The sequence below is a fragment of the Arachis ipaensis genome, chromosome B2 (genome assembly GCF_059453495.1).
Source record: "Arachis ipaensis isolate K30076 ecotype BB chromosome B2, ASM5945349v1, whole genome shotgun sequence".
Taxonomy (NCBI): Eukaryota; Viridiplantae; Streptophyta; class Magnoliopsida; order Fabales; family Fabaceae; genus Arachis; species Arachis ipaensis.
Window position 1 is genome coordinate 123687331 of NC_142437.1, and position 25008 is coordinate 123712338.

The 25008-nt window shown below is 32.1% G+C and overlaps 2 protein-coding genes and 1 long non-coding RNA gene across 15 annotated transcripts; 1 reads left to right on the forward strand and 2 right to left on the reverse strand.

Annotated features, from left to right (window-relative positions):
* Positions 1–4815: 4815 nt before the first annotated feature.
* On the forward strand, positions 4816–6906 carry LOC110269114 (uncharacterized). The gene is made up of 2 exons (XR_002358212.2): positions 4816–6190; positions 6638–6906. It is a non-coding gene; the product is annotated as an uncharacterized LOC110269114 (long non-coding RNA).
* A 62-nt stretch (positions 6907–6968) lies between these two features.
* On the reverse strand, positions 6969–12759 carry LOC107626359 (uncharacterized). Of its 6 annotated transcripts, none has more exons than XM_088504241.1 (4): positions 11210–11712; positions 8663–10251; positions 7969–8490; positions 6969–7259 (listed from the first exon to the last, which is right to left on the reverse strand). In XM_088504241.1, the coding sequence occupies exons 2-3, from the start codon at positions 9393–9395 to the stop codon at positions 7997–7999; spliced, it is 1227 nt and encodes a 408-aa protein (XP_088360367.1). In that variant the 5' UTR covers positions 9396–10251; positions 11210–11712; the 3' UTR covers positions 6969–7259; positions 7969–7996. The 6 variants fall into 6 exon arrangements, with proteins under 6 accessions (XP_088360367.1, XP_016184714.1, XP_088360368.1 ...); XM_016329228.3 differs by having other exon boundaries at positions 8663–9453; positions 11210–11333; XM_088504242.1 differs by having other exon boundaries at positions 8663–9449; positions 11210–11329.
* Positions 12760–15124: 2365 nt separating this feature from the next.
* LOC107626361 (uncharacterized) lies at positions 15125–24748 on the reverse strand. Of its 8 annotated transcripts, XM_088504245.1 has the most exons (7): positions 24547–24748; positions 24346–24476; positions 24104–24256; positions 23767–23928; positions 19068–22920; positions 16235–17006; positions 15125–16003 (listed from the first exon to the last, which is right to left on the reverse strand). In XM_088504245.1, exons 5-7 carry the CDS (start codon positions 19194–19196, stop codon positions 15486–15488), a joined length of 1419 nt encoding a protein of 472 aa, XP_088360371.1. In that variant the 5' UTR covers positions 19197–22920; positions 23767–23928; positions 24104–24256; positions 24346–24476; positions 24547–24748; the 3' UTR covers positions 15125–15485. The 8 variants fall into 8 exon arrangements, with proteins under 8 accessions (XP_088360371.1, XP_088360373.1, XP_088360372.1 ...); XM_088504247.1 differs by having other exon boundaries at positions 19068–23928; positions 24346–24419; XM_088504246.1 differs by having other exon boundaries at positions 19068–23928; positions 24098–24256.
* Positions 24749–25008: the final 260 nt, after the last annotated feature.

Below are 25008 nucleotides of genomic sequence, written 5' to 3' on the forward strand. Positions count from 1 at the left end.
GGCATCATATACTCCTTTCATAGGGCCATTATAAATTAAATAATATTTTTTTATCTTGGGTAGATTTTTTAATAATTTCAGCAATTGTTTTATTTTCTGAAATTTTTTCTTCACCTGATTTGTCCACCATGCTTAGCTGGCTGAACTCTAATGGTTTTGCTTGTTGGGTTGATTTCATTGCTTCAATGGCCTTCTTGAGGGATTGGATCTGTGTTCTTATTTGCTGACAATGCTTGCATTTTTCGAGTTCTTGCTCATATTTTTGAATTTCTTGATCTAATGCGTTGTAGACGAACTCCATTCTCTTGTTAATGTATCTGCAATAACATTTTTGTCACCCTTAATATATTCAATTTTTATTGGATATTGTAACAAAAATAATTGCCATCTTACCAATCGTCCATGATTATAATCAACTTTTAAATTATATCGTATGAAACCTGTTAGGTAACTTGAATCTGTCCTTAATGTAAATTCTCTAGGTAGTAAATCAATTTTCCATTTCTTAAGGGATTTAATTGCTGCTAGAGTTTCCTTTTCATGAGTGGTATATCTCTGTTCTGTTGGAGTAAAAGTCCCTGAAATATACCTGCAAAGTAATTCCTTTGGGGAATATTTAGAATCTAGTGATTCTTTTTCTTGTTCCAAACTTTTTATAGCTTTCTTAGCTTTTAGACATCCTGACCAGGTTATGTCTGAAGCATCTGTTTCTACTATTAAGTAGTCGTTTTCTTCTGGAATATAAAGTTCTGGAAGTTTTTCACATAATTCTTTAACTCTTTGAATTTGCATACTATCTTTTTCATCCCATTTCCATTCTTTTTTAGTACTTATTTTTGGAAATAAGCTTTTAGTGTATTCTGTTATATTCTTTAAAAATTCTTGATCAGAAATATAATTTATACACCCTAAAAATCTTTGTAATTGTTTTCTATCTTCTATTTTATTAGGAAATAAATTTACCTTTTCTAGAACATTTGGTTGAAGTTTTAGCTTTCCTTGAGTGGATAGAATTAATCCAAGAAACTCTATTTCCTGTTTTGCTATTCTTGCTTTCTTTTTGCTAAGAACTAATCCTTTATCTTTACATCTTTCTAAAACTATTAATAATTTTTGAAGATGATCTTCTTTATCCTGTTTTGTAAAAATTAGTATATCATCAATGTACACTAAAACAAATTCATTTAACTCTTTTAGATTTTCTTCCATAAATCTTTGATAAATACCTGGGGCTTGTTTTAATCCGAATGGTAATACATTCCATTCATAGAGCAACACACTTGTTGATTCTTTTGTTGGGTAAGTAAAAGCAGTTAATTTCTTTGTTTCTTCGTCTAAACGAAGTTGCCAATATCCTGATTTTGCATCAAGAGATGAAAACCAAGTTGCTCCTTTGATTTTTTCTAAAATAGAATCTTTTCTTGGAAGTTTATGAGCATCACCAATAGTTGCTTCATTCATCTTCTTATAGTTAATAACCATTCTTCGTTTTCCCCTTTTAATTTCATTATTGTTTTCGACATAAAAGGCTGGAGCCGCATGATGACTTTTACTTAATCTTATAATTCCTTTTTCCAAAAGATCTCTACATTCTAATGAGAACTCTTCTCTATCTCTTGCGGAATAAGGAATTTTATTTGGAACATTTATCTCTTTTGTAGGATCTTTTAATTTAATGCTTACTAATTCGTTATTTGTATTTTTAATATCTAAAGGATTTTCAGCACAAATTTCATCCAAAAGTTCTTCTATCTTTATTTCAAGATTATTTTTTGGAATATTTATCTGAAAGTATAAATTTAAATAACATGTCTCTAATATAGAAAATATTTTAAATTTTAAGATCTTATCTATAGTAGTAGTTGGTATTTTTATACGTTTTGATTTTTGACTTATTGAAGAATCGTGTGGAGCTTTTAAAACTATATATGTTAATTCTTGAATGAATGGATGATATAGCTTTAAAAAGTTATTTCCTATAATAAAATCCATTCCGGAATCTAACATATATATAGATGGAACAATGAACCTATAATTTTGAATAAAAATTTCAGCCATCTCTGCTTTTTGGTCAATTTTATGTATTGATTTGTCAGCTATTCTAACTCTTAATGGTTTCTTTAATTTTTTTCAATCAAGTTTTATATTTGTACTAGCAAAACATTGTGTTGCTCCAGTATCTATGAAAGCATTTATAAATTTTTCTGTTATTTTTATAGTAATAAATGTGGCATTATTACTCAGTCTCTGAGTCTGTTTCTGAGACATATTCAAAAATATAGTATAGGTTATCATCAGATTCTTCTAATGGTTCCATGAAACAAGACTTAGCAATTTCTATTTGTTTGGTAAGATCCTTTTTATCCTTCTTTTTTGGACATTCATTTGCATAGTGTCCTTCTTCTTGGCAATACCAACACTTACAATTTTCTTTTTTATTTGGGCAATAGTCACTTTTTTGTCTTTTGTTTTTATTGTTATTTCTTTTTCTAAAATACCTCTTTTTTCTCCAGTTTGGATAGTATTTTCTTTTTCTAAATTGATATTTTCTTTTTCTTTGAAAATTTTTATTAAGACCATATTTTTGGGGTATCTCTTCATTATCCTGACAGCAAATTCTAATTATATTTGCAAATCTTTTTTGAGTTGCTTCTTGCATACAACGTTCTTTTATTTCCTCTCTTATTGCAGAGGTTGCTCCACCAAAATTATTTTCAATTGTCCCCCTATTTATTTCTCTTATAAATCTTCCCATTATAAATTCATTAGCAGGATATGGAAGTTTTGTTATATACATACTAAGATAATGATTTTTATCTTCTTCTTTTAATTTGTAATAATGTATTCTATATTCACATATATAAGACTCCACATTACATAGATCATATATCTGAATATTAGCTAAATGGTTTTTTGCTTCTTGATATTCTTTATTATAGACTTCTTGTCTATGATCTATAATATTTTTTCCAAAAAATTCTTTATATAGAATCATCATTATATGTAATATCTTATCATAAGCTGTTGTTTTTGTTGCTAATTCTTCTATTATTTGGTTTTCTATTGATGTCATATAATCTCTTATAGTTCCTTTAGTATGAAACCCTATGTAATTCCAAATATCTCTTCCAGATAATTCACTAAGTTTTGGATTAGTAAAGGCTTCTAATAGAAAGGAATTCAACAAATTTTCGAAAATTTCTTTTTCATTCTTTTTACAGTCTAAATCGAGCATTCTTTATCCTTCCATTTCCTGGGTTTTAGGAACGTATTTTGATGGTATTTTTGTATATTTTGAATCTTTATTTATAAACCCTTTTTTAAAAGCATAATTATCAAAACACGTTTCCCATTTAAATTGAGATTGACTATCCTTAGATGTTCCAGCTTCGTTTTTTACTTGTATTGGAATTGCTGGTTCTTCGTCACTTGAATAATCTAGGATGTGTTCTTCATTTTTTATATTTTCAGAATTTACTAATTCTTCTTCTATTTGAAATTCCTGTTCCATAATATTATTTTCCTGAGCCATTTTTAATTGTTTAAAAAGCATTGTAACTTTTTCTAATTTTTCTTCAATATTCATAATTTCAACGGTGGTTTTACTTTTAATTCTGCTATGTTGATTATATTTTGAAAATTTTCTTCTTTGGGATTTTCTTTCTGAAAGTATTTATTTAATATCTGTTTGATTTCGTTTATATTAGGTTCCTCTTTTTCCTTATTTCTTTGAAATTTTATGAATACTAAAATTTCTTCAAACATATCTACTATAGAATTTAATTGTGGGTTAAAAGTATGATAAAGATGTGGGGAATCATTTCCATGGTAGCATTTTTTAGAAATTCCGTGTGAAATATAAGTTTTTTCAGGTTTTTGAAGTCCTTCAATAAAACTTATAGTAAAATAAAGATTTTGAGAAAAATCATTTTGTATTGATTTTAGGAATTCGGTGTCATTACAATTAACATTAGTTAAAATCATTAGTTTTTGATCTATTAATTTTGATAGTTTAATAATTTCTTCTCTTAAATCTTCTAATTTACTTTTTTCCATTAGATAACGCTTTTTCTTATAAAAAGCTACGGTTTTAAGTGTTTTGTAGTGAAAAGTGTGATTTTAGAATGTATGGTTTAGATTTTACCACGTAGGCATCTTTAGAAAAAGTTGTTTTTGTGATGTTTATGGTAGTGGTGGCTATCTAATTAATCTAACTCCGGCCCGTACATGTATACCCCTAAGGAACTTGTTTGTGCATCAAGTCCAAAAAAAAAACTTGTTTGTGCCTAAATATTTTAAAGATTGGGTTGGACAGTCTGGAACTATGAGTAAAGCCCACTACATAAGTGAAAGAATAAATAGATCTCCATACTTGGTCTGGTCTTGGGCTGGAGGACCCAACCCACACCGGAAACAAAACCACTTTACACCCCAACGCTACAAACATTCCCTACTTTCTTGACCAATAAACACAGGTGATACTACAATGAAGATGGCATAATTGTCTTCATGTGAATATATTTCTTTTTGACCTTTGGATGATAGATTGTATGATTAGATTTTGATATTTATAAAAATGTTATTTTTGTTTAAAGTATGGTTAAATAAATAAACCACACTTTTAACTAAAAAATCTTCATAAAAAGATATTTTTGCCATCTTCATTGTAGTATCCACCGTAAACACATCCCCTACTTTGAAATAAATACCCACCTAATAACATTGATATACGTAACAATAAAACAAAACGCTACTGAGGGGAGTGAGCAATAGAGGTGGAAAAAAAATTACTAATAAGGAAACAGGTGTGATGCAGTAATTTATATTTTTTAATTATTACACTTGGGTCAAAATGGAGGGAAACAGGTGTCATGCACTTTGCAGTTTGTACCATACATCATAATTCAACCTCCTGAAGTGATGCATACTTTAGCTGACACTATAAAAGTTTATTCAAATTAAAGTTTTTTGAGAAATATTAAACATCATAAATATTTACACGGTTAGTTGAAGCACCATTAATTTTGTGAGATAAGGCTGACCCGCTTAATGAATTCTTATCAGAAGCAGTATTCATATTCAGGACACTATAATTATGAACTGGAAGGAGTAATTTTATTTGGATGCCAAACTGTCTTACTCTCTTATTACTTGTTACTTCTCGCCGGTAGTGTCTTTGTCCTTTGTTCTGTTTCACCATCGCCGAGCAGCTTAGGTGGCGGTGGAGTTGCAGGCGTCGACGCCGACACACACGAGCGAGGTTAACGGCTGCTGTGGAGAAGGAGCGACGAATCAGGCGCATCTGAGAGAGGGAGATTCTTCTCGCCGGGTCAGGTTTCGGAGATCCGGTTATCTTCCGAGCACTGTGTCCATTGATTCAGGGGATTTGAGTTCGAAGATGCTGCCGTCCACCTCGTCAGAGCTCTTCCGGTCATCTAGTCGTGTTTGCTGAGGGAAACCCGCTGCAATGGAGGCGGCGTCCACTCTGAAGGAAACACAGGTTTGAATTTCGGGTCGGGTTGGGGATTGGAGCTTCTGTTTTGGGTCTGGTCCGGATCCCTGACAAAAAAAAAAAAAAAAAAAAACCAGATCTCCATTACTTCTCTGAACCACCTTCACCTACTTTCTGAAAACCTCCATTACTGATTCTCCCTTGTTGGCTTCCATAAATTACTGATTCTCCATTTCTGTAGCACCTTCACTACCCACGCACCTCCTCGGCTACACTCACTTTCTAACCTTCTTTTCTTTCATTTAGTTTCTCAAAGAAATGGAAGAATATTTTAACCGAGTCCATTATGGAACGGTCTTGTACACTCAAACATGTGGTACCAAAGAATCCGGTGACCAATTTGGTTTTATTCAAACGGACGAACCTAGACTCCCTATCTACTTTCACCAAAGCCACGTAAGTCGATCAAATAGACTTGAGCCATTTGATGTAGTCAAATTCAAATTGTACCAACATCCAAATTACCTTACAGAAGCGGTAGAAATTTGTTTCGAGGATGAACAAGTTTATGTCAAAGCAGAGAAACGGCTTACTTACCCACAAGATCATTGTGAAAAATGCGGTTTTGACGGCCATCTTAAAACCCTCTGCATGCCTCCCCCGGAAAGTTATCGTTTTCGATCGGAAATTGAATTATTTGAATCATAAAGACGGTTGGAGATGCATGTGTGTTGGCAGGTAAATATTAATACTTAATATTAATATTAATATTAATATTTCTAATTGTTATTATTATTATATTTTAGTTGTTATTCATGAATTACTAAAATAGTATTAGTAATAGTCATTATGCAAGCATGTGTTGTTTGTTAACTTGTTATGTGAAAAAAATAAAAATCATACAATGGTAAATGAACACAGAACTAGGATGATAGATTTACTTGGTATTATTCCTATTCAAACTTTGAACAAGTTTTTTTCTTTAGAAAAAGAAAGGGAAAAAAAAGACAATAAAAGAAACTCTTGAAAGAATACAAAGAACTGCAGTATGTGAGCATGCAGTGATTTGATTGTTATTTTGGAATATTATATGGAATCTAGCCTTTTTGACATTTTAGATTGTGATAATTCCCATATCTTGTTAAACAATCACACAAAGCTTGTTTATGTTTGTTGAAATTGCAGATCAAGGACTGAAATCGCGATTATTAAACCAAGTAGGATGTTTAGCGAACCATGTCAAGGGAGACTGCTAGTTTTATTGAATTCTCTAATCTAGCTTATATATATTGTAAGTCTCATTTAATATGTGTTCTAACTTTTAGCAAGATACTAAATATATGTATTTGGTGTATTGTTGTGTGACTGCTATTCTCAAATTTGTATCTTACTAGCCCAAAACAAAATATCATTAGTAAGTGCTTGGTACTTTTAACCAAGACCCCTTTCTTCAATTCATTAACTATCTCAAAAATGAATCCTGCAATTTTGTTCTGTTTTGCTAATAAGAAAGATATATTAAATCGGTATTGTGATCACTTGTAAAATGAGAGACAGTAAATCTTAACCATCTAAGATGTTGATTAAATATACAATAATACCATTCTAAGCTATTACGTGGTAAGCAAGACTTTAATTAGTGGTATGTATCGTCTTCATATTTTAAAATAAGGAGAGTTAGCTAATGTCATTTCAAATCTAAGGTAAAAAATAGTGTTGGTCATCTAAAATTTCTTTCAAAAAATTCCAAAAAATTTCAGATAGACAACCATATACTGGTGCATAACATTGCTTGATCAACACCCACCTGCAAAAATTAATAAAAGAATTCATATCAATTAGGCATAGTAGAAAGGGTTGCCTCATAACATTAGACACAAATTGTTGTTGATGAACTAGCTGAAAATGCAACGATGCCTCAAAAGTCATCCTCTATTTGGATTTTAGTGCCTAACAGAGTAACACCCAATGAGATGTTGCAGGCTACAAATCCTCTTAAGGCTACCTCTCTTTACATAACATGATTCAGAACCAAACAAAGGATGACATTCATGATATCACAGTCCAAATGAGAATAAAGAAATTTATAAGGAAAAACATCCTGAAATAAGTTTGAGAATAAAAGAAATTAAATACGGAAACACAACTCAGAAACTGCCAAATTGGCTAGAGTTCAGAATTAAAATCATAGAAAATCCAAAACATAAACAAATCATCATTCAAAATGTAGTTCTCTTCCCATTAGATTAGAACAAGGCAGAAGCTTACTATGTTGACATCATAATCTATTATAAGCTAGACTAGAGATTTCAAGAAAACTAACACAGTTGTCCTTGACATGAATCTATATAATATTCCAAACTAACAATCAAATCACCGAGAAGAACCTTCATCTATTCATGAATTGAAACAAGAATGGCAAATTTACTCACATCAATATGGGCCAACAATAAATAACAAAGCTACTTTAAGGCACATAAGAAAATGATGACAAAAAACAGAGAGGCAAGCCTTACCCTTGAAGCAAGCAGGCATATTTGGAACTCAAATTTGGCTGCATTTTCTTTTTCCTCTCCTTGGGACCTCGTATGCAATGGCTTCGTCACAGCGGATGCCAGGGAAAAGAGAGACACTAATCCAATCATCAAAGCCACGTTTTCTGCTGTACATGTTCATGCTAAGGACTTTCCAATCTAAGAACTCACACTCCATTGGGGACCTCACAGAGCTACGGAGGACACGGGAGGGATAGGATACAACCTTCTTTGCAATGAGCTGAAGAACCAACAGGCAGAGGACTGGGTCCTGTTTCTGTTCCTTTGCAAAGCCAGGTAACATAACAACAAAAGTGCCTTTGCCATCAAGATCAACAACAACGGGAGTTTTCTCATGAAAGAAGGATGGCATTCTATCTAAGCAGCCTTCAAGCCTTTGGAAGATAACGACACCCAATTCATCCACCTGGAAAGCGCACACCAAGTGTTTTTCTCCAATGCGTTCGCACGAAAGTGCTAGGTATTTCCCAGGATCAACCAAATCTGTAACAATACCAATAACAGAATGATGAAGAGTGAAAATTGCACATTTTACAATAAGAAAAAAGAAAAAACATGTTCAATGCACACTTCTCTAATACAAATTAACTAGAATCTTCACTCTTCATCAAAGAAATTTCCTAATAGAATACGAGTTAGGGTTTAGGGTTTATACCTGGAATATGCACCCTTGGAAGAAAGAACCGTAGCTGGCCATCGGAATCCACTGGGACACAAAAAGAACGCGTAAAACTATTGTCACCCTCACTGGTTGTCCAATGTGAGTTATGGATATCATACGAGTGGACGAAAACTCTTCCATCTTCGAAACGGATTCGGAGGTATAGCTTACCATAGAAGTCGAACCATGAACCGTCAGCAAGTGAGGAATGTGAGCGTTTGTCAGGATGACCAGGAGCATCAGGCAAGCATTCCCAAACCTTGGTCTCAGAGCGTAGAACCCAAAAATTCCGAGGAGCATCCGCGGGTACGAGACCACCCATCATTATAAAATAATAATCACTTCTGATTTTGTGAAGAGTATAGAACCCGGTAGCAATAAACTTTGGAGCATCATCCATTGATTTCGACTCCTCCACCTTCTTCTTGTCAAGGTCTAGTTCGTAGACTGTTTTGGAAGGATGGGAAGGACCATCATAATAATGATCAAATTTCATATGAGTGAGTTTGAGACCTCCAACAAGATACATCTTGGGATCCAACTCCAAAGCGTGCATGCGGGCCAGCGGAAGAACCACGCTGAAATCAAAGAGAAATGGAGGTAGATTTTCCCAATCCACAGCCTCCTCCTCCTCCTTCTCGGGTGTTATCAGTTTCATGGGGTCGATGCCGCAGATCCTTTTATGCATTAGCACCAAAAGGTGTCGTTGATTCTTCTCCGCGGCCATCCCTTTCTTCTCACACCACAAGTCAAGCAATGGCGCCAGAAAAGGGGACAAACCCTAGCTTTTAAAAAGAGAGTAACGTGGTAAGAAAAGAGAGTAAGTGTGTAACGAAGGTGTTGGGCTGTGAGCCTGGTAAGAAAAGAGAGTAACGTGGCAGAGGGTTTCATCTTTTTCTTTTAAGAAAACATTTTTATATAATTATAAAAATATTTTCAAGGTTGTAACAACTAACAAGGGGGAGAGTGTCAGAGGGGTGCATTTGGTGGTATAGATTCTTAGTTTCATATTTCATATTTGTGTTCAAGCTTTTCAGCAAGATGTATTTTGTGTATCGTTGTTTGACCGTGTTATTCTCAAATTTGTATTTTACTAACCAAAACAAAATATCATTAGTAAGTGCTTGGTAAAAGTTATAACCAAGACCTCTTTCTTCATTTCATTAACCTCCAAAATGAATCCTGCAATTTTGTTCTGTTTTGCTAATAAGAAAAATATATTAAATCACTATTGTAGTCAATTGTAAGAATGAGAAAGAATAAATCTTGACCATCTAAGATGTTGATTAAATATACAATATTACCATTCTGAACTATTATGTGGTAAGTAAATGACTTTAATTAGTGGTATGTAACCTCCTCTTGAGATTTTAAAATTGAGGAATATTAGAGAGCTAACACTTTTAGTATTAAAAAAAAAAGGAGAGTTAGCTGATGTTATTTCAAATATAAGGTAAAAATAAAGAAGTGTTGGTCATCTAAAATTACTTTTAAAAACATTCCAAAAATTTAAGATCATTAGACAACCATATCTGATTGTTTCAAAATATATTCGTGCACAACATTAGTTGATCAACAAACACCTGCAAAAGTCAATAAAAGAATTCATATCAATTAGGCATAATAAAAAGGGTTGCCTCATAGCATTAGACACAAATTGTTGTTGATGAACCTAGTTGAAAATTTAAGGATGCCTCAAAAGTCATCCTTTATTTGGATTTTAGTGCGTAGTAGAAGTAACCCCAATGATATGTTGCACTCTACAAGTCCTCAAAAGGCTACTCCTCTTTACATCACATGATTCAGAACCAAACCAAGAATGACAATCATGATTTCACAGTCCAAATAAGAATAAAGAAATGGAAAAGTCTAGGGCCAGCAACTTTTGTGTTTTTTAGCCAGCACTTAACCATCAAAATAAAAGTGAGTGATCTCTCACCATTAGATGTAATCTCACACCATTAAAAACACTATTGATGGCCAATTAATAGTTACAAAACACCAAAATTGCTGGCCTCCTAGCATTCCTCCAAAGAAATTTATAGGGAAAAACATCCTAAAATAAGTTTGAGAATAAAAGAATAATTAAATAAACACAATTCAGAAACTGACAAATTGATAGAGTTCAGAATTAAAATCATAGAAAATCCAAAACATAAACAAATCATCATCGAAAAAGTAGTGCTCTTCCCATTGGATTGGAACAATAAGGCAGAAGTTTACTATGTTGACATCATAATCTATACATAAGATAGATTAGAGATTTTAAGAAAACTAGCATAGTTGTCCTTGACATGAATCTATGTAATATTCCAAACTAACAATCAAATCACCAGGAAGAACCTTCATAAACTCATGCATTGGCAAACTTATTCACAGCAGCCGATTATGTGTGTTAATGTGTATTGGGCAAACAGAATTACAGTACAAAATGGTCAAGCACAAAAGCATTCACATTTCACAGCCAACCAATCAATATAAATAATAAAGCCGCTTTAGGGAACATAAGAAAATGATGACAAAAACATAGGCAAGCATTACCTTTTCGAAATTCAAATTTGCCTATTTCTTTTTCTCCGCCTGGGCATTCTCTTCTTCCCACTGGATGCCAGGGAAAATAAAGACAGCAAACAACTCATCTCTTATTCCCCAACTCGAGACCTCCATTCTGTACATGTGCATGCTAAGGACCTTCCAATCTAAGAACTCACACTCCGTTGGGGACCTCACAGACCTACGGAGGACCCGGGAGGGATGGTTGACAAACTTCTTTGGAACAACCTGAAGAACCAACACAAAGAGGACCTGGTCCTCTTTTTCTTCCTTTGCATAGCCAGGTAACATAACAATAAACGTGCCTTTACCATCAAGATCAACAAGCACAGGCGTTTTCTCATCATACAAGGACGGCATTCTATCTAAGCAGCCTTCAAGCCTTTGGAAGAAAAGGACACCCAATTCATCCACCTGGAATGCATATATCACTTTTTTCCCTCCAATGCGTTCGCATGAAAGTGCCAAGTATTTGCCAGGATCAACCAAATCTGTAACAATACCAATAACAGAATGATGTAGAGTGAAGAGCAAAAATTGCATATTTTACAATAAGACAAAGAAAATAATGTGCAATGCATACTTGGAGAGTAATTATGAATACCTGGAATATGCACCCTTGGAAGAAAGAACCGACGCTGGTCATCGGATGCCACTGGGACACAGAAAGAACGCGTAAAACTATTGTCACCCTCACTCGTTGTCCAATGTAGGTTATGGGTGTCATAAGAGAAGACGACAACTCTTCCATCTTCGAAACAGAGTCGGATGTATAGCTTACCATAGAAGTCGAACCATGAACTGTGATCAATTCTGGAATGGTAGCTAGGAAGATCAGGAGCATCAGGCAAGTGTTCCCAAACCTTGGTCCCAGAGCGTAGAACCCAAAAATTCTGAGTACCATTGTCGGGTAGGAAACCACCGCGACCACACATCAACATAAAATAATAATCACTTTCGATTTTGTGAAGAGTAGAGAACCCGGAAACAGATAACTCTGGAGCATCATCGATTGATTTCGACTCCTCTACCTCCTTCTTGTCAAGGTCTAGTTCGTAGACTTTATTGCAAGGAGTATAGTAAGCACCATCAAAATAATAATCATATGTGGACCTATATTTGAGACCTCCAACGAGATGAATCTTGGAATCCAACTCCAAAGCGAACGTGCGGCCCAGTGGAAGATCCATGCTGAAATCGAAGGGTAACGGAGGTAGATTTTCGCAATCCACAGCCTCCTTCTCGGGTGTTATCAGTTTCATGAGGTCGATGCCGCAGATCTTTGTACGCATTAGCACCATAAGGTATCGTTGATTCTTCTCCGCCGTCATACCTTCCTTCTCACAGCACAAGTCAATCAACGCAATTAACTGCCCCAAAAAAGGGGGGCAAACCCTACTGTAACTCGATTAACAAGGTACTACAATGCAACAATTAAAATTGAGAACTCATAAGCATGTGCAAATTCTAGGAGAGGATTCGGATTTGGCAAATCTTCTTCAAAGGATATATTATATATATATATACTCGTAAGATTTAAGAGTGTGTTTGGAATTTTTTTTTATTATATTTCTTTTTTTTTTTTAATATCAAATCTAACCTTTCCATTAATATTTTTATTTTAATTTATTGTCTAATAATTACGTATCTGTTATCGATTATATAGTTTTGGATATTTTTTTAATTTATTAAAAGAATATAATTTTATTCTTTTTTTATTTAACTTATTAATATATTTCATAACTTATTCACAGTAAAAAATTATATATTCTAAAAAAAAAATTAACTATTATTCTTCTATTTGGTAATACTTTTTTTTATGATGCATTATTTTTATTCTTTGTTTTTTTTATAAATTATAAATTTTATTGTTTTATTTCATTCTTTTATTTTGTTCTTATTTAATTAAGTTTTTATCATTTTTTATTAAAAAAATTATTATTTTTATCTTATACAAATTAATTTATCATAATTCTTCATATGTTGAGTTGGCCACAAACCATACATAATTCGAATCACACTCATTCGATTTACTGTTATTATGGACAACATACATGCATAAATCGAATCAGTTCAATTCGATTTACACGAAACCCTAGTAAATCGACTCACCCTCATTCCATTTACTACCAACCTCTTTAAATCAAACATAGCTCATTCGATTTATATAGAAATGTGGTTATAGGAGATACACAAAACGTTTTTAACTTTGGGAGATCTATGTAATTTTTTTCGATTTATAATTACGTTTTTTATGCGTAAAAGATAAATATAAAGTGGATCCTATCTTTTCTTAGACTTGGTTTGGTAAAGTCTTTTCAAGAGTAGTTTATAAAAACTAATTTTTAAAAGATAACTTTTTAAAAATTGCGACATTAATATTTAATAAATCAAATTAAAAATAATTTTCAATAAACACAAACAACATCAATTATATTTTATTAAATAACTTTTAAAATTTTAAAAATACTATAATAGACACAACCTAAGAATTAAATTCAAAAATTAATTTATATATAAAGTTATATTAGACCTTTTAATTTTGATAAAAATAATTCATCATCTTTAAAACTACAAACATAAGTACATGATCTTTTTAATTTACCAAATGCCAAATAAAAAACTTGTACTTTTAAAAATATAAACATCTCTTCAAAAAATTTCACCAAACTAAACCTTAAAAAGAATTTTATTATCTATCTTAAAATAAAAATATTATAAATTACTTTAGACTAATAAATTTCTCATCATTATAGACATAAGTAAAATTTTGAAAAAAATTATAAAACATTATTATTTGTTATTATACTCTATTTCTTTTATTTTGTTCCTATTTAATTAAATTTTTACAATTTTTTATTATAAATTTTTTTTTATTCTATACAAGTTAATTAATTTATTGAATCTTCTCACGTTGGATCAAAACTTTTTCTACAGCACCACCTAACATTGCAGACTATAAAATTAGGGACAAGATATTAAGACAGGTTTGTTAACGACAAGCCACAACAGTATTACATAAATATAAAATATCATTAGTAAGTGCTAGGTGCTTATAACCAAGTAAGACCTCTTGCTTCCATCATTACTGCCTCCAAAATGAACCCTGCATTTTTGTTCTATTTTGATAATCAAGATGTTGATTAAATATACAATATTACCATTCTAAGCTATTATGTGGTAAGTAAATAACTATATGTATCATCTTCAAATTCTAAAATTGAGAATGTTAGATGACCAACATTTTTAAGGGTAAAACAAGAGAATTAGCTAATGTTAATTCAAATGTAAGGTAAAAAAAAATAAAAAATGTTGGCCGTCCGTATCCGATTGCTTCAAAATATACTGGTGCATGACATTACTTGATCAACAAACACCTGCAAAAGTCAATAAAAGAATTCATATCAATCAAGCATAATAGAAAGGATTGCCTCATAGCATTAGACACAAATTATTGTTGAAAATTAAAGGAAGCCTCTTATTTACAAGTCCTCATAAGGATACTTCTCTTTACGTATATGTTGTGTGCAATGCTACATCAGAATTCAACACATCTTATTAAGAATATCTATGGTTACTTTACTATGGAACTCAGTATTTTGATGAATATTGGCTTTGTCCAGTAACCTTGGATCAGCAATATAATTGAAGTTTCTTTGTTTGGTGGATAGGGTTCAAAATAAGCTTGAACATGTTTTGAATTTTTGATGCACTACATATTTTAAACCTTTCTAATATTTTTATTAAACAACAAAAAGAAAAAGACTAATTTCTGCATAACATGATTCAGAACCAAACAAAGAATGACAATCATGATATTACAGTCCAAATAAGAATGAATGAAATTTATAGGAAAAAGACATCGTTTGAGAATAAAAGAGAAATTAAATAAGGAAACACAAGTAGGAAACTGACTATTGGATTCAATATAAGTATATAACACAATAGTTCAGAATTAAAATCACAGAAAATTCAATACAAAAAAATCATTAACCAAAAAGTAGTGCTCTTTCCCATTGGATTGGAAAAAAAGCAGTTTACTTTGTTGACATCGTAATAGTTGTCCTTGACATGAATCTATATAATATTCGAAACTAACAATCAAATCGTAATAGTTGTCCTTGACATGAATTGAAACAAGAATGGCATGCATTGAAAAACTTACTCACATCAATATGGGACAACAACAAAAAACAAAGCTACTTTACTTTAAGGTACATAAGACAATGATGACAAAAAACAGAGGGGCAAGCATGTTTGGAACTCAAATTTGGCTGTATTTTCTTTTCCCTCTCCTTGGAACCTCGTACACAGTGGCTTCATCGCAAGGGATGCCAGGGAAAATAGAGACAGTAGACCAATCTTTGATGACTTCCTTCATGCTGTACATGTGCATGCTAAGGACCTTCCAATCTAAGAAATTACACTCCATTGGGGAGCGCACAGATCTCCGGAGGATCCTGGAGGGATGGGATACAACCTTCTTTGCAACGACTTGAAGAACCAACATGCACAGGACTTGGTTCCAGCCCTTTGTAAAGCCAGGTAACATAACAAGAAACGTGCCTTTGCCATCAAGATCAACAAGCACAGGCGTTTTCTCACAATTGCAGGATATCATGCTATCTAACTCACGATAGAAGGATGGCATTCTATCTAAACAGCCGTCAAGCCTTTGAAAGATAAGGACACCCAATTCATCCACCTGGAAAGCACATATCACTTTTTTTCCTCCAATCCGTTCGCACGAAAGTGCCAGGTATTTGCCAGGATCAACCAGATCTGTAACAATACCAATAATAGAATGGATAATGCTATGTGAAGAGCAATGCTGAGTGAAGAGTGAAGATTGCACATTTTACAATAAGAAAAAAAAATCATATGCAATGCATACTTCTTTAATAAAAATTAACTACAATCTTTCTTCTTCATCAAAGAAATTCCCCAACAGTTGTTGAAACGAAAATATATTATGGAGAGAGTAATTATCAATTAGTGCACCCGAACAAATACCTGGAATATGCACAGTAGGATGAAAGAAGTGACACTGGCCATCGGAACCCACTGGGACACAAAAAGAACCCGTAAAACTGTTGTCACCCTCACTCTTTGTCCAGCCCTTGTGTGGGTTATCTGTGTCATAATAGTGGATAAAAACTCTTCCATCAGTCAAACAGAGTCGGAGGTATAGCTTACCATAGAAGTCGAACCATGAATTGTTAACTACCCAGGTACCCGACCACATGTCAGGATGACCAGGAGCATCAGGCAAGCATTCCCAAACCTTGGTTCCGGAGCGTAGAACCGAAAATAAATGAGGAGGATGCTCCACGGGTGCGAAACCACCCGTCTCTATGAAATAATAATCACTTCTAACTTTGTAACAAGTTGTGAACTGGGTATCAATATCCCTTGGAGCATCATCGATTGATTTCGACTCCTCCACCTCCTCCTTGTCAAGGTCTAGTTCGAAGACTTTTTTGGAAAATTGAAAAGCACCACGATGACGTGGATGATATGGGAAGTAATATTGGCGACCTCCAACGAGATGAATCTTGGAATCCAACTCCAAAGCGTACATGCAGATCCGTGGAAGATCCACGCTGAAATCAAAGGGAAACGGAGGTAGATTTTCCCAATTCACAGTCTCCTCCTCCTCGGGTGTTATCAATTTCATGGTGTCGATGCCGCAGATCCTTTCAGGCGTTAGCACCAAAAGGTATCGTTGATTCTTATCCGCCATCATCCCTTCCTTCTCACGGCACAAGTCAAGCAATGCAATTAACTGCGCCAGAAAAGGGGACAAACCCTAGCTGTAACTCAATTAACAAGGTACAAAAATAAAACAATTAAAATTGAGAAACGAGAACTCATAAGCATGGGCAAATTCTTCTTCGTAGTATATATATACTCGTAAACTTAAAGACTAGTTTTTAACGTAACGAGTAAAAGAGGGCATTATAAATTGTAACCCTAATTTAGCAGTTACAAGTAGATCATTATGCTCTGAAATTACAATCTCTTTGTCAAAATAGATTAAATAAAAGCAGGCAGAAAATTCCAGTACAAAAACATCAGGCAGAGAGAATAAACGAAGCAACCGTGGCAGAGAGCAGAGCGACGTGATCACGGCAGGTGAGGTTTTGGGTTTGGGTGAAGAGAGTAACGAAGGTGTGTAGGCTTCAGAAGAAGAGAGAGTAACGTGGAAGATTAAAAAATACAGTGAACTAAAAAAAAAAACATTTTTTATATAATTATAAAAACTTTTTAAGTGTGACTCATTTTTTATACCTTTTTTAACACTACTAATGATCTAAAAAGAAATGAATGAAAAAAACAGCATGTGGTATCAAATAGCAAATTCTAAAAAGATCACATTTTTATTGGATGGGATTGTTTTTTTTTTTAATTCATACAAAAAAAAGATTCAGTTAGATTTAAATAATGAAGAGATAGAACTTGACAACTCTAACTATAGAAAAACAGAAAGCAACGAACTTTTAATTTTTTTTAATCAAATAACTATCTCACCTAATTGGATGTTAAAAATATATTAGGGTTTAGGGTTTAGGGTTATGAGTCCTAATTATTAACTATTCTCTATTATGGAATGAGGATCAATGTGTAGAGAAAAGAGTATATTAATAAAGATATTTTTTTTCAAAATCAAAAAAGTAATTAGGCTGATAAAAAATAAAAGATTTTTAGCTAATTTGTTATCCTAAAACAATTTGGTAAAAAAAGCAAGTGGAGAGAATAGGGAAAGTATAGTAAATTAGTAATACTATGAATAATTAATAATTCAGGATCAAATATTGGTAATATTGTCAACAAAAGATTGTATAGTCAAAGGGAATCGATTTCATAAAAGATAAGAGCCGTAAGTAGAAATTTATTGAAATTCATCCTTGTTAGATCGTCAATATTATATTCAAGGTGTCTTTCGAGTATACCAAAATCAGTATAGCTATCTTTTTTCGGACACAACAACAAAATTAAAAGATTCATACTGAAATCAAGTACTAAATTCTTTCTAACTCGTTTGTTGCATCAATATAATGCACTCAATACAAAATTCCACCAAGTTTAAATGTCTAAGGAATCTTTATAGAATAAAATAAAAGTTCTCTACATGTTAAATAAAATAAATAGAAGTATTTGAATATAATTTGTAAAACAAGTATTTTATTAAAAAGTAATTATTCATATCAACATAGTTAATGTGATATCGAGAAAATCTTTAGAATTAGTTTCTCAAAAGAAAATCTTCCTTTTAAACAAATTATTATTTTTTAATTGAGTAATCTTTTCTATTTATATAATAAAATAGAACAAATTAATGACTTCTTAAAATTAATTAAAGATAGCCTTTTAATTTATTTACATCCCAAAATCCATGATCAATAATTCAATATAGCTAAAACAATAAAAAAGCCAAGGTAGAAACACAACTCAGAAACAGACTAATTGGATAGAGTTCAGAATTAAAATCATAGAAAATCATAGAAAATCCAAGACATAAAAGAAATGATCATCGAAAAAGCAGTGCTCTTCCCATTGGATTGGAACAAGAAGGCAGAAGTTTGTTGACATCACAATCTATACATAGGATAGATTAGAGATTTTAAGAAAACAAGCATAGTTGTCCTTGACATGAATCTATACAATATTCCAAACTAACAATCAAATCACCAGGAAGAACCTTCATCTATTCATGAATTGAAACAAGAATGGCTTGCATGGACAAACTTACTCACATCAATATGCGACAACAACAAATAACAAAGCTACTTTACTTTAAGGTACATAAGACAATGATGACAAAAAACAGAGAGGCAAGCATTACCTTTGAAGCAAGCAAGCATGTTTGGAACTCAAATTTGGCTGCATTTTCTTTTTCCTCTACTTGGGACCTCGTATGCAATGGCTTCGTTACAGGGGATAACTGGGAAAAGAGAGACACTAAACCAATCATCAAAGCCACGTTTTGTGCTGTACATGTTCATGCTAAGAACCTTCCAATCTAAGAAATCACACTCCATTGGGGACCTCACAGATCTATGCAGGATCCGGGGGCGATGCGATACAACCTTCTTTGCAATGAGTTGAAGAACCAACACGCAGAGAACTGGGTCCTGTCTTCGTTAATTTACAAAGCCAGGTAACATAACAAGAAACGTGCCTATAATATACTGACTAATAATTATATTCCTGCTATCAATTACATGGTTCTGAATATTTTATACATTTAATATAGCAAAAACAATCTTAAAATTATTAGCAAGAACAAAATTCCAATAAAAAGAAAAAAAAAACACACTAGAGAGCAAAATATATTAAAGACTAAATAATCTTTATATTATAACTGGTCTACATCCATCACACAAATTGTTACCTGCTGCTAACTTACAATTGAATGTATATTTATAAATAAAAACGAATAATGAAAAGCATGGCTTAAGTATTTTTGGTGGAGCTGTCTAAATATTTACACATTTGTTCTAATTTATCGTTTAGTATTTACCCATTAGAGACAAAACTAAATATATTTATTAAACAACCTCATACATAAAAAATAAATATGAGTAACACTCCAAACTAAGAACAATAAGAACAGAGACAACCTTCTTCATCTCCATCCGCAGAAGACCAGTTAGCCCTCAACGCCAAGAGCATGCCGGTGGATTGAACCTGAAAATCCCTTCGATCTCTGTGGGCCGAACAAAGTTTCGTTTTTAAGCTATTTCTAGCTGTTTTTTTTTTGTCATTTGTAGCACTTTAGATTACATGATTCAATTAATTAATTTTTTAATTTGAGAGAAGGTAAAATTCAAGAAATGAAATTTGGAACCAAAAAGTGAAGAATTAACATTACAAGTAAATATTAATTCGAGAACTCTACCACATGAGGATACAGGAGTGGTTTGGGAGACTTCTGTTGGTTATCCATAAATAGTTTAGAACCAGAGCCCGGAGAGCTATATCTAAATCCCTTGGAGGAACCAACAACATATGCGAAAAATAAATACACACTCTCCTATTTTAGCAAATAAAACAATGATACAATAACAAATATAAAAGAATAGAAGGCCGACTTTTGATGAGAACAAAGAATATCATCTAATGATAATTCACTAATTCTAGTGTGGTCATAGTGAGTGGGATTTAAAATAAAATACCAAAAAATGTTGCGTGTAATAAAATACAGTGAATAAGAAATTTTCTGTAAATATTTAGAACATTTTCATTAAATGAAATTCTAGTAAAAAGTTCTAACAAACACTTTATCAAATATGAAATCTTTTGATATTGCAAACAAATAGGATCAAGTCATCCCCTAAGACATATAATTATAGTAAATTGTTGAAATATTCAAATAACAACTCATACTAAAATCTACGTCAATCTTTCTTGAAAAAATAAATTTACTAAATAAAATAACAAATAATAATGAAATTACAATAACAATTTTTCAATATTAACAAGACATACAAAGGATAAAAAGAATAGATCGAAAAACAGTAATAAATTGTTACATTTTCCGATTCTTGTACTCTTTCTACTTATTTGTTACTGTTACAGAAATAAAATAATTATATTTACAGATAAATATAAAAAATAAATCAAAATCTAATAAAAGAATAATTCACTAATCACAATTACTTTATTAGTATCAACAGTATGACTCCAACAACTTCTTCCAAATCGTAAAACCTTGGAATATAAAGAATTTTTATACTATAGTGTAGTTAGACTAGCGTCTAGGTCTTTACAAAAATTCAACACGTTGATTAAAAAAAGATTTACCATAGCTCTTGCATGCCAACATACACCAAACTTTTACAAATCGTTATATATTATCTATTCTTTCAGAATTGATTTTTCATTGGCTGCCAAGAAAGTGATATATTGATATATTTTATTTTATATTTTTTCATTAGCAACGTTCTTACATTTTTATATATAGATTACTTACAGTAAATGTTATTTTGCATGAAAAAATTGAGTTTAGTGTGGAACTATTGTTATATAATTTAATATTAGACATAGGCCTTAAATTCCAAATTATCATAAAAGAAAAGCCGATTTACAAAATTAGACCATAAATATCAAGATATAATAAAACCATATAACAAGTTTTACTTTTTAAAGAGAAAATATAATGGAAAAAAAAAGCAAGATGGGAGACAAATATTTTGGATGAATTTGCTTGTCATAATTTCACTTTTTTTTACTGATGTAGTAAAGAAACAAATCATATAAATCTCTGTTTATTGATTTGTTTTTCTTCGTCAGTAAAAAAAAATCATAAACAAATCTATCCAAAACTTTTGCATTCCAACGTCTCTTTCCTTTCATTATATTTTCATTTTTAAGAGTAGAAGTTATTCATATTCCATCAGATCTTAATATTTAGGATTAACTTTGTAAATTAGTTTTTTCTTCGTGATAATTTGAAATTTGAAATTCATGTCTAATATTAAATTATAGAATAAAAACTCCACACGAAACTCAATGCTCTTGTTTATGCAAAACAACAATTAAAACAAATAATCTCTATATAAAAATATAACAACATTGATAATAAAAAAATATAAAATAAAAATTTGACAATATATTAATTTCACAGCGGCCAACGAAGAATCAATCCTAAAAAATAGACAATATACAGCAATAGTTAAAATTTTGATGTTTGTTGGCATGCAAAAACCATAGCAAATCTTTCTTAAACTGTGTATTAAATTTTTCTAAAAAAACTAGGCTTTGATCCAACCACACCCAAATATAAGAATTCTTTATTTTTCAAGTTTTTACGATTTGGAAGAAATTGTTGGAGTTATGCCGCTAATAATACTAATAAAATAAATATTATTAGTGAGTCTTTCTATTATTGAAATTTGATTTATTTTTATAATTCATCTATGTTTACAATTATTTTATTTTTGTAAACAACAACAACTAAGTAAAAAAATACTGTATTAGACATCAGCGAAACACTAATTTAAAAAAAATCTGTTGGCCAGATTTCTTTGAAAAACTTCATGAACTATTGTTTCGTCATTTTATCCCTCTATTACTCTCTATCATTTATATATGTTATTAATATTGAAAATTTATTATTGAAATTTTATTATTATTATTATTATTTTATTTAGTAAATTTATTTTTATAAAAAAACATTGACGCAGATTCTAACAGAAATTGCTATCTGGATATCTCAACAATTCACCATATTTATATAACATAAAGACTAACTTGAACCTATTTATTTGTAATTCTAGGTTTTTACTCTTATAACTAAACCAAGACATGACCTTTATACGAGAGTTTCATTAAATAGAACTGTTCTATTTATTTACTCAAATCTTCTAACTCACTATATTTTATTCAACCGATACAAAATTTCTAATATTCTATTTAAACCCCACACTATTAATTGCTTAACCACAATGAAATTGGTGAATTAACGTTAAATCACATCCTTTGTTCTCATTGGATGTGGTCTATCTATCATTTTATGTTTGTCATTATATTATTATTTTATCTGCTAATAGCTTATTTAAACATGAAATAGAAAATAGTGTATTTATTTTTCATATATGTTAGTCATTCTTATAACAGGTTGTAGTATCTTCTTTCTTTCTTCTGTTGTAATTTCAGCTTCTAGAGACTTTACAACACCACCCAACAACAAATAGCTGCGATTATCACATATATAACAAAATTGTCACATTTAAATTTTTTAACATACATATTTGTATAAATTTTTTAACATACATATTTGTATTAGGAATGTCTTCAACAGAAGTCATATAACCTAATACATAAAATCCCAGTTTATTTTCATCTAAATTTTTATTATTACATTCTAATTTTAAATTATTATAATCTTCATGAAGAAAAATGATAATGCTTTGACTAATGAAGATAAAAAACATAATAATTTAACCTATAAAAAAATCAATGTAAAACCACTAAAATAAGAATACTAGAAGTTCGATATAACTCGGCTATTAACTTGGTAGTGAGTAGAGTGCAAATGCTAGATAAGAGAAAATAATGGCTGAAAAACAAGAGCTCGTTCTGTTGGGTTCGAGGACAACAATGCGAGCTTTTAGTTTGAAATAATACAAGAGGTTGTCAAGAACAGAGAAAGGAAAGGAGTGAAAAGTGATCCTTTAAGGGTTAAGAGTTCAAAACTAGTCAAAACTGTCATTTCATTTTTTATTCTGTTTTTGCTATTTAATCTCTAACCAAAACTTATATGTTGTCTCACTTTTTCACCAAAAATAATTATTAGCCTCATGCTCAACTAAGAGTGTGGCCGTTTATCGTGTATGCACTCATATATAACAAAAACCCCAGCATCATCAGTTAAGGCGAGGTCTTTTTTGAGCCAGCATCAGGGTCTTTTTTTTTTAGAAGTATAAAACGAGGTCGTATGGGGGGAGGAGAGAAAAAGATAGTGACAAAATATCCAAATAAATAAAAAAAAAAACTATTTCCCACCTTAAAAAAACAGAGAAACAGAAGAAACGGCCTACCTGTAGACGCACGGTGAGGGAGGGAGGCAGTTCGAGCAGAGACTGTGTGAAGCGAGGGCGAGACAGCGGAGTTCGGAGTCGGCGGATGACAGTAGCGAGGAGGCACTGACAAACTGATGGTGGCCGGAGACAAAGTGAGTGAATGTGGCCGGCGGCAGCAAACTGGCAAGGGGATCAGAGAGATAGCGTGAGCCAAATATGTATCAGGACTTGAAATAAAATCAAATATTCAAATTTTAAAATGCAAGGCACAACAACAAGTGTTAAACAGTAAATCGCAGAAAACAAAATAAAGACAAGGAAATAAACAAGAGCATAAAACAGCATAAACCAGTACTGGGAGGAGAAGCTCGAGTGCGGGGAAAAACATAAGGGCTTCACCACTGCTCTGAGAATCCTCAGCTTGATCTGGTTTCGGCCCTTGCGATCTGGCTCCGTTTGCGAGTACCTCCGTTTTTGAGCTTCCATGAATGAAAAAACTAGCCAAGATCTAAGAGAAATACAAGTCAGAAGCTGGAAAACAGGGTTGAAGAGATTGGATTTGGGAGTATGAGAGAGAGAGAGAGAGAGCATCTTCACCAGTTAGGGTTTCAAGTAGAGAGAGGAATGGCGACAGAGAGTTACAGCTGAACCTTTCTTGGGTAGAGACGCCGCTGCCGCCGTCGCCATGGCACAAATGAAAATGACAAGATTTGAGTCGACATGTGACACTAGAAGGCATAAACTTGGCTTAGTATAACTACAAATTTGCTTCCATTGGGAAAAATTTAGAATATTTACCTGAGAGATTGAAGTTCTCTGAATATATTTTGTGAGGGAGAAGGCTCTGCCGCTGGAGTGAGCTTCAAAACTCAGAGAGAGTGAGGGGGATGGGATTGGAATATATTGTTTTAGATACTTGAGAATAATGAGGGAGATATTTATGGACAAAAGGGAACACGCTTGAGGCGTGAAGATGGGAAGAAATTAAATGCACTGGCGCTGGTTCCCAGTTCTTTCACTCTCTCATGACATGTCTATTTCACACCGTACAAAGTTTTTATGTAATGTAACCACTTTTGAGTTTTGTCCGTTTACTATATATTTTTCTGTACATAGCATTTTTTAAGTTTAAGTAATTAATTTGTAATTTCTAATTCTTCATTTTAAAAAAAATAAATATATAAATTTTATTAAATAATTATGTAAAACTTCTTTATAATATAAATGTATAAAAATGAAACTCTTTTTCAAAATATTTGT

Bases quoted from the DNA above. Each gene is read 5' to 3' on its own strand.
- LOC107626359 (XM_088504241.1), bottom strand. From the start codon at position 9,395: ATGGCCGCGGAGAAGAATCAACGACACCTTTTGGTGCTAATGCATAAA. The intron at 8,491-8,662 runs GTATAAACCCTA...GTATTGTTACAG, and splicing joins TCCAAGGGTGCATATTCCAG to ATTTGGTTGATCCTGGGAAA.
- LOC107626361 (XM_088504247.1), bottom strand. From the start codon at position 19,196: ATGATTGGTTTAGTGTCTCTCTTTTCCCAGTTATCCCCTGTAACGAAG. The intron at 17,007-19,067 runs GTAATGCTTGCC...TTTCTGGCGCAG, and splicing joins CATGCTTGCTTGCTTCAAAG to TTAATTGCATTGCTTGACTT. The intron at 16,004-16,234 runs GTATTTGTTCGG...GTATTGTTACAG, and splicing joins TCCTACTGTGCATATTCCAG to ATCTGGTTGATCCTGGCAAA.